This window comes from Monosiga brevicollis, genomic scaffold (assembly GCF_000002865.3).
Source record: "Monosiga brevicollis MX1 MONBRscaffold_27 genomic scaffold, whole genome shotgun sequence".
In the NCBI taxonomy this organism is placed as follows: domain Eukaryota; class Choanoflagellata; order Craspedida; family Salpingoecidae; genus Monosiga; species Monosiga brevicollis.
Genome location: NW_001865064.1, coordinates 525,882 through 535,553, shown reverse-complemented (window position 1 = coordinate 535,553; position 9,672 = coordinate 525,882). Strand labels below are relative to the sequence as shown.

Below are 9,672 nucleotides of genomic sequence, written 5' to 3'. Positions count from 1 at the left end.
ATCAGTCAATGGCAGCCCGCAACCGGATCAACATCCATCCGCTAACGCCATTCCCACCACGCAGGCGGCCCGAGTAGACTTTGCTGGACGGGCAGGCCAGAGCTCAACACCTGCCCAGCGCCGCCGCTGCCATGCCTCTTATGGCGCGCGCTCGCAACCAGGCGGCCCCGCCAGCGCGCATCGGCGCCCCCACCCGTGTTCCCGACGCGCACCTTGTCAAGCAAGCCACGTAAGCCAAACCTCGCTTCATCCGGCCCGTGCCGGCCAGCCCCATCACACTCAGGGCCAGGTGGCTCCGCTCACAACATCGTCCACACCATCACCACCCAAACTATCTGGTAGACGCACGCTGTTGGCCGGAAAGGAGAATGGTGATCCCGACACCGTCGAGGCCGCTCATGAGCTGCCGACTGAATCTGCTCTAGCGGAACATTCCACTCGAGCGTCAGCCCCGCGCCCTCCCCATGCTCCTCGCGCTCGATCGGCCATTGAGCTTTCGGCCCTCTGGCACTCTCTCTCCTCCCCAGTACGGTTGTGCGCTTGACTCTCCCTTTCGCAAGCACCCATCACCCCCGCTCGTGCTCCCACTCAGGAGCTCATCTGCACCTTGACTCCCTTCATAGGCACGCTCCTCCACCCGCGAAGTGGCACAGGGCCTTCTCACATGTATGCAGCCCGTCAAAAAGAGGTCCCGCTCTGCCTCGGCCCAGCCAAATCTTTCCAGCTCCGACCACGCTCCACCGCCGGCCAGCCAGACCGACCCTGCCCCACGCACCGTCTCAGGCCGTGATGCCGTTGATGTCCTCTTGGCCCATCGATACGTCACATCTCGCGTCGAGGTTGGCACCATCCGTCACACCAACAAACAGCCACAATCAGGGAGGGGGTGGGGGTTGTTTCTTTTTCTCCATCGCCGACCCTGTGTGCGTAACATGCTCATCCGTCTGGCGTTGTTCAAATCAACCATCAGGGTCAAGAAGTCTGCCAGCACTTGGTGGCTGGCGGCTACCTCACTGGACTGCGACATGTTCAATTTATGGACTCGCGTAACGCCCTGTACACGTGCGTCACCTCCCACGCTTTTCCTCTCTGGCCGTGTGTACCTGCCGTTGTAGCGTGAGCGCTGTCCTCACCTTCACTTTCCTCCTATTATCCCCAATCCCCCTTCTCACAAACCCATTCTTCAGTCTCACGGCGCAGCCCGAGACGCACCCTGCAGCCCAAGGCGGGGATGGCCCTTCGGTGCTGCATGCCCTCACTCACGCCACAATCCATGGCTGGTTGCAGCTGCGCCATGCTCGCAGCACACTACGCCGTCGCAAACGCCAGTTTTGCCTCTTGACGACCTGGCAACAACAACACATCTTCTACTACTACACTGACGATGACGCCTCAGCCCCGCGCGGCTTCATCAACCTGACCGTACGCGCCTCGCTCTCCTCTCACATCCCGACGTGCTGCCTATCCCTGCCCGCTTTCTCATGGCACAACACCGCACCAAACCAACAGAAAGCCAACTGGCGCGTCGGCTATGACGGCAAACATCACGATGCCATTTGGCTCGACGTGACCTCACCTTCCGGGCGCCACGTTCGGCTTCATCTCCAGGCTAAGCGCGCCATTGGCATCGAACGCTGGCTGCGAGCTTGCCTCCAAGCTGGTGCCACCTATGAAGAAGCCATTCCCGTAAGTATGGGCCTTCACCAGCTTGGGGTCGCGCACCCAGACCCCGCTCGTTGTGGCCACCTGGTTGCACTCATGGTTGGGCTCGTTCTTTGCAGCGGCCCTCGCTATTGCATGACACTGTCACCGTGTATGACTTTACCTGTTTTGACCTCGACGAGCGTCCTCGTGCCCTGGACGCCTATCGCCACCAAGTTCTGCTCATTGTCCCGGTCGCGCTTCGTGAACCCGAGGTTGCACGCCAACTCACCCAGCTTCATGTATGTTCCCCAATGCTGTCGGTCTCGGTGGAATTGAAGGCCGTGCGTACAGTCTGACCCCCGCCTCCCATCCTACTGCCGTGTTCTCTTGCCCCGTATTTAGAGCTTGCAGCAGCAATTTGATGATCAGGGCCATGGCTTCCGCGTCTTGTTGTTTGTGACAGACCAATTTGATGGAGGTGAAGCGGAGGGTGTTGTCTCCAGCGACGATGATGAGTTGACCCTGGACAGCTCTGGCTCTACGGCTTCTCGCTCGCGCAGCCGCCGCGTCCAACTGCGCGTTGCCATGTTCCGCCTCCTTGCCAAGCTCGATTTGAACCTGCAGGTCTTCGCTCCGGTCCGCGTCAATGGCCCCGATGCCGAGCCCCTCATGGTTTTTCTTCGCCACCGCACCGCCACGGGCTGCACTTCGGGAGCCTATCTCATGGGTCCCTTTGAGCGCTTCCTCGTGGGCCACGATGGTCAGCCTGTCAAGCGCTTGGGTGCTTCCGAGCATACCTCGCGCCTCTTGGTTGAGATTCGGTGCGCTGACATGGCCCGGTCTGCCCCCCCCCCCCAGCAGTGGGTCGTACACAGCACGCGCCTTTTTGAGGCACCTCATTTGCCTGGCCCTCCATCCCCCTGTGTCCCTCGTCCATAGAAACTTGGTGCACATGGACGACCCGAATGTCACCACAAGCTCAGTCGGGCTGTCACCAGCAAAAAGGGTGGGCTTTCTTTTTTTACACTTGCTCGCGGCTCTCTGATGGCCAACCCTCACGCCCGTTGTGCGGCCAATAGTCACGCAATCCCGTGTACAAGGACATTCTGAATCTGTCGGGTTCGCCACCGCGCTTGCAAGTGTCACGTCACAGTCCACAACAGCAACAACAACACAACCCGGCACCACCGACCTATCGAAAACTGGGTGTCATCCGGGTAGGTCCCGGGTCTGAGTTCATCTCGTCATTCTACCATGCTGTGCTTTGCCTCTTCAGCTCCTGCTCACTGCCCCCTTTTGGGTCGAGTGCGCAGGAGGAAACAGCGGCTGCCGAGGCCCTACGTCACTCGCCACGCCGCCCACGCGGTGAGCTTCCCTACGAGGGTCGCCCCGTCACTGAGCGCTCATTCCGGGGGGGACCCCGCCCTTTCCCAGCCCTGAATGGTCCGTAGCACAACTTCCAACCAGACCCCTCCGGCCTGCTATCCATCGGTTGACTGACGCCCTCTGCCTTCTCCTTTCACGCTCATCGACGTGCCACGCTGCCTACTCAATCGCAGACCCACGCTTTGATTCTCCTCGACGCGAGCCCTCGGTTAAGGAGCTCCTCTCTCCACTTCGTCCGGGCAACGCATCTCGCCATGCTGACGTGGAGCCAACTATGACTGGCCGGCGAGACATATCCTGGATTGATGTTCAGCTCTCGCAGCAGATGGCGGCTGCACAGCGCGCCGGGACCGAGGCGCCTCTGACAGCCTCGGATGTCTGTCTCTCACCATTACGCCCGCCCCCAAGCGCCACCAGCATCCACTCCAATGCCTCCCAGCTGACGGTGAGTAGCGTGACGCAACAGGCTCTGCCACGGAAGCGACGCCTGGTCAAGCCTGAGCTCTCCGAAGGCGTCTCCCAGATCGACTCGCCCATGTCGCCGCTGTGTGCCCCAGCCTCAACCGAGGCTTTGGCTCGCCGAAAGTCGCTCAACTTGAGCGAGCAGGGCGAGCGTTCCGATCTTTCCCTCGTGGAGCAGGTGGAGATGAATCAGCCGACGCTATTGGCGCTGCACGAGGTGCCCGAGCCCGACACGCGTTCGGATGGCGAGTACGATCGTTTGGGCGACTCGATAGGCCTTGTTTCCGCTGCGCCTGCTGTGGTGGCATCACCGCGCAACCTGGCTCTGGAAGCTACTAAACACGAGGACGATGATGAAGACGAGGACGAGGTTGCCGTGGTGGCCACCCCCGTTGCCGCACGGTGGCCTCCACCTGGCCGGGGGTACAAGCCCACTCTGACGCCTCAAGACGTGAGCATGATGATGAGCTTCCGTGACGATGAGTTTGGATCGGGTGTAAGTGGTGTCTTGGCCTGCTGCTGCTTTGTCTGCTAGCCGTTATGTTTGTCATTTTTCGTAGCTCGTGTTTGCAAACACAAAGCTTGCCTCATTCAATCCGGCCCAACCTTTGTCTTGCCATACAGTCGAGCGACGAAGAAGAAGACTTGAGGGAAGATGCTGATGAGTCTGATGAAGAGTCAGAGTCTGAATCCGACGAGGATGATGAGCGATTCTTTCTTATGACGCCGCGGTCGTTGGCCAGTGCGAGCCGCACCAATGCTTCGTGCGATGGCAATGAGGTCGAGGGCAATGCGAGCTTACGTCGGCTGCGGTCTGCCTCTCCGCGAGTGGTGAGTGCCAAGCGCGACTTGTCGCCCCGTTTTGAGCTACACACCAATGGCGCCACCGCTATCAACAACAGCAGCTTTTCATTTGAAGGGGCAATGACGTCCCGCAACACCAGTGCCACGGCACCTCGAGCGTTGGTCCAGCCCTTTGCGCGCCGTGGGGACGTGGTGGACGTCGATGCAGGTCATGATAGCGATGTGGGTGTTGCACCCCTGGACTACGGCAGTGATTGGGAGCCAGCAAAGGGTCGTGAGCAATCGCTTGCTGCGACCCGCCCTCTTGACGGCACGGAAGACGTGGGAGTTGTTGAAGCGCGCGTGGCGCGCCCCGTTGCATCCGGTGCTCGAGGGTCGTGGGTCGAGTTGGCTACGCGCGAGATTGTGCCACGGGCTCGAGGCCCTTTGGCGCATGCCCAGGTGCAGCAAGTATTGCAGCAAGAGCACGAGCAGGCCAGCAGTGACGCTGGCAGCCAAGATAGCATTGCCTCGGATGTGTCCTGGCAGCGTTTGCACAACAACTACCGCCGACAGCCACACGAGAATCTGACAAGCCCGCGCCAATCCAACCCTGCGCTGGTGCGCATGGCCAACAATGTGACTTCATCGGGAGCTGCTGATGTCGCGGGGTCACCATCAGCCTCTAGCCTGCTCCCGGCACGATCGGCACCACCGCTCACTGTATTGACCTCTGATTCTGAGACTGGAGCCGAGTCGGAGCAAGGAGCCGAGACAGCGCGCTGGTTGCCTGTTGCTACGCGCTGGACCGAACCGACCGCGGGGCATCAGCCCCAGGTGAGACTAGAGTGTGCGGAGGCTGATGTGCAGCCGGTGGGCTTGCCTTCGCTGCCGACTGTTCCCATCTTGCACCCAGGAGACCAATCGCGGCCGATGCGTGAGTTTGAGTTTTTGCTACATTCCGACGGTTCAAGGCTTAGCAGTGCCAAGATAGCGGAAGGCTCACGACCCGACTCGTGGAACGGCCCATCGAATCTTGAGGGAGATGCCGATGCCGATGCGGACCCAGACTTGGACGTGCTGCGACCCGTTCGCAAGCCGCGCAAGAGCTCAGACATTGTATTGCTGACACGCCTGCAAACCAAGCCCCCGTTTTCCAGCGACGGTGAACATCGTCTCAAGTTGCTGCAGAGTGCGCAGTCGTCGGGATTTGGCTCCATGTTTGGATCTCGCAAGCCTTCGCTGTTGCAAGTTCCGGGCGTCGGCGTCGATCAACAGCTCCCACGAGAGGCCATTGAGCTGACGGTGGCGCGGAGTCTGGTCATCCCACACGTAGGTGTCGGTGAGGCCCTCGAGGGCCCAATGCCGGATTCGGCCATTAGTCGATCGACACACCGGTCATCGACAAAACGTGCCATCTTTGAGGGGGAGACGTCGGACGATGGCGAGGAACTCACTCCGGCGCGCTCGGCCAGTGCTAGCGCGCCACGCACGGAAGAGCTGGTGTCCGCCGCCTCGGCGACGCAAAGCCGTCGGCAAAGCGTGCCTTTGCCGTCGCCCTTTGTAGCAGAAGGCGCGCCGTCCCGCGAGATGGGACCAGATGCGAGGGCGTCTCTGCCCCGAACGCCCGCATCGGGACGCAGCCCCGCCAAGCAACAGCAGGCACAAACTCCAGGCAAGGGCCTGCCTGTAACCTTATCTGACAAGCAGCGCGCGCTGTGGCAGCAGGCCGTCACAAGTCCCAAACTGACGACGGCTGTGCGCTTCGTCGAGGAGATGGGTTTGGAGCCACTGTCCGCCGAGCTGATGCGGTCACGCCTGATTGTGAAGCGCCAAGGTGAAATTATCAAGTTGATGCAGCAGTCTCGGGCGCAGCAATCGGGGTGCTCGCCTGTGGCGCCCTTGGCATCACGTGCGTCTTCTCAAGCTCTCGTCGGTTCTAGTGGCAAGTCAGATGTGGATGTTGCTCCGAGTACGGGTGGGCTGACCACGCCATCCGCTAGCTTTGCACCTCGCATGGCAAGGATGGCTGCGCAGCAGCGCCGTCTGCCGGCCGTGCTGCGTACCCCGCAAGCAAAGTCTAGCCAGCGCTTGAATCGCACCTTTGCAGGCTTGGACACGACTCGGGTGGACAGTCCTGTCATGCGCAGTCGCAACCTGGATCGCAGCTTGACCAACGCTCTTCTTCGTGACTGTGATTGTACCCAAGTGTAACCAAAGCCCGACCAGCATGGTGTCCCGGTCCGCCTGTGGCGGCGATCGATTGTGTGTTTTAAGGATGTTGTTTGTTGTTTTCGATAAGACCTTGAGTGGACGCAGAGAGGTCACGAGGTGCTACCTCCGTGCGTGTTGCTTGTTCTACTGTGCCTAGTGCCGGCCCGCGAGGGCCAGGCGCAACCCCCATTTCGATTGTATCCTTAGCAAGAAAGTGTCGTTGGCGTCAAATTGACAGTTCCACAGAGAAGTTATTCTGCTTTCACGTGCATTCATCGCGCCCGCGATCATTTCCTCACTGAAAGCTTCCCGAACTGTGCCATGTTCACATCATGCCCAAGTCCATTGGTGACTTGTAGCAGCAGTCAAGACACCGACCGACCTCTGGTGGCTCACTTTGATCTCAAACACCCGTCCTCCCTCACCCTCTGCAGTCATTGGCCACAAACCACATTCACTGGCATGTCCAGGTGCTCCGGCGCGTCTCCCATGGCCACAAGCAACATCCATTCAAGATGCTCCAGCACTGTTTCACACACACACGCACGCACGGTCAACCCCTGATCGTCTATTTTTGGCGGACAGAACGTTGACCAAGTAGCAAGCAACTTTTTCATTCTGTGCATTTCCATTTGGAACCATCGCAGCAAAGCAAGCCATTCCTGTTGTCTCACTCACTCTTCGGGTACGTCACTCATTGTGTGAAGAATTTTTTTGGCGGGAAAAAAACACATGCATTTGTCGACAATTTACGCCCACTGCGCCCACCACTGCCACAAACACCAACGCCACCACTATCTCCACCACTGCCACCACGACCAACACCACTAACACTACTAACACTGACACCACCACCACTAACACCACCACTTCTGCCCCCACTGCTGCCCCCACCACTTGGCTTCGGCTTTGGCTTTGGCTTTGGCTGTGTTGCAATTTGTTTTTTCTCGAGCCTGCACCTTGCATTGCGTGGTCGATCCTTTCACTTCACCTTCCTCCTGACGTGTGCTTTTGCTCCAACCTTCGCCGCCATGGATGTGCCATCACCGTTGTCACAGCAGCCACCACAAGACGACCTATCCAGTCGACGTACGTATCCATTGCCAAACACCACGAAGCAGGGCGTTTTTGCAAAAATGCATTTCTCAGACCTTGCTTTTTTCGCCTCGATGCGCTCTTCCAAGCTCCTCCGCCCCTCTGACCCAAAAATGTTCTGTTTATCATGGCAGTGTCGAACGTGGAAGAACTCCTTGCACAGAAGGAAGAACAAAGCAGCAAGCGCATTCAAGAACAGAAGATGCAGCTGAATTCGCTACAGGCATTGAAAGGCAAGGATGAAAATCGGCCTGCAAGTGAGCAGCACGATGTGTTGGCAAAGGTGGCTCAGCTTGAGGAAGCAGTCAAGCAGTGCTCTGAGGGTGTGAATCATGCGACTCTCAAGGCTGAGGCTGAGAGCAACAAGAAAAGCATCAAGGAGCTGCGAGCTGCCATGGAGAAGAAGGACGAGGAGAATGCACGCAAGACCAAGGAGCTGCGAGCTGCCATGGAGAAGAAGGACGAGGAGAATGCACGCAAGACCGAGGAGCTGCGAGCTGCCATGCTAGCTGCCATGGAGCAGAAGGACAATGAGAATGCACGCAAGACCGAGGAGCTGCGAGCTGCCATGCTAGCTGCCATGGAGCAGAAGGACGAGCAGCTGCAGGAGCTGCGAGCTACCACGGACATACTGCAACGCAGCGTTGATGAAATTGCGGAACCCATCCGCAAGCGTGAGATGGCCAGATGTCTCAGCAACTGGCTGCTTTGGAAGCTTCACGCCAACGAAATGCAGTGGGGCGGCCCATCCCCGCTCATCATCGACCTCGCCAACTTTCTCAACGTTTTTTTCAACCTGGCCGATGTAGATCATCCATCATTTCCGTACATACAGTCGTGCTACATGCAGGCTTCCCCCGGAGCTCAATGGAGGATGCGCCAGGCCTACATTGAAGTTTGCACGCGGCTGCGAGGGCGAGGCATGTCGCCTCATGGTTTTTTTTCTTTGCTGGATCAACAGCGCCTACATGGAAACGCGGCCGCGCATCCGAATTACTACCGGATCATGCCTGCGGAGCACTTAGCAAGTGTCTACCAGGAAAAGGCGGCAACAGATCCGGTTTGCGCGGCGATTTCTTTTGGATTCAACTCGCTTTTGAATTAACGGCTGAGCTTTGCACCCGGCTCGCCTTGTGTGGTGCGCCTTTTCTCGCTCCTTCTCTCTGGCAAACCCAACCTTGCCTCAATCGATACTGCTCTACTATACCTTCTTTGGCACAAAAAGTTTACGTGGCAGAGACGACGGACATAGAGATTGACTTGTGTGCCTGCAAGAGCCAAAGTGCGTGCAGGCACACAAGTCGAACTCAACCTGTAATGTCTGGTACTATGTTGTCATTGCCGAATCGCTTCAACTTGTCATCGTTGCCTCACGGTGCTCTAGCACATCCTTTCAGGGATGCCAGACCGATTGCTTCGACAGGTCGAGCAGGATCCACTTTGATCTCAAACACCCGTCTTCCCTCACCCTCTGCATTCATAGGCGCTGGCCACAAACAGCATTCACGCCCTATCCAGATGCTCCAGCACGTTTCCTGTGACCACAGCCACGCTCACGCCCTGTCTTTCAGCACTTGTGACGCTCTCTTTCTGTCTCTGTCTCTGTCTGTCTCTGTCTCTGTCTCTCTGTCTCTGTCTCTCTGTCTCTCTGTCTCTGTCTCTCTGTCTCTCTGTCTCTCTGTCTCTGTCTCTTTCTCTAACCAATTCACTGTCTCTGTCTGTCTGTCTCTCTGTCTCTCGGTCTCTCTGTCTCTGTCTCTGTCTCTGTCTCTGTCTCTGTCTCTGTCTCTGTCTCTGTCTCTGTCTCTGTCTCTGTCTCTGTCTCTGTCTCTGTCTCTCTGTCTCTCTGTCTCTATCTCTGTCTCTGTCTCTGTCTCTCTGTCTCTCTGTCTCTCTGTCTCTCTGTCTCTCTGTCTCTCTGTCTCTGTCTCTCTGTCTCTATCTCTGTCTCTCTGTCTCTGTCTCTCTGTCTCTCTGTCTCTCTGTCTCTCTGTCTCTGTCTCTCTGTCTCTCTGTCTCTCTGTCTCTCTGTCTCTCTGTCTCTCTGTCTCTCTGTCTCTGTCTCTCTGTCTCTCTGTCTCTGTCTCT

General features: G+C 58.0%; 2 protein-coding genes across 2 annotated transcripts; both read left to right on the top strand.

Annotated features, from left to right (window-relative positions):
* Positions 1-131: 131 nt before the first annotated feature.
* On the top strand, positions 132-6,489 carry MONBRDRAFT_28626 (uncharacterized protein; the record flags this gene model as incomplete). The annotated part of the gene is made up of 12 exons (XM_001749057.1): positions 132-229; positions 343-526; positions 624-839; positions 971-1,062; positions 1,116-1,590; positions 1,782-1,943; positions 2,047-2,465; positions 2,584-2,650; positions 2,724-2,861; positions 2,958-3,087; positions 3,204-3,988; positions 4,117-6,489. The coding sequence occupies 12 exons, from the start codon at positions 132-134 to the stop codon at positions 6,487-6,489; spliced, it is 5,139 nt and encodes a 1,712-aa protein (XP_001749109.1).
* A 1,031-nt stretch (positions 6,490-7,520) lies between these two features.
* MONBRDRAFT_11269 (uncharacterized protein) lies at positions 7,521-8,689 on the top strand (the record flags this gene model as incomplete). The annotated part of the gene is made up of 2 exons (XM_001749056.1): positions 7,521-7,578; positions 7,719-8,689. The coding sequence occupies 2 exons, from the start codon at positions 7,521-7,523 to the stop codon at positions 8,687-8,689; spliced, it is 1,029 nt and encodes a 342-aa protein (XP_001749108.1).
* Positions 8,690-9,672: the final 983 nt, after the last annotated feature.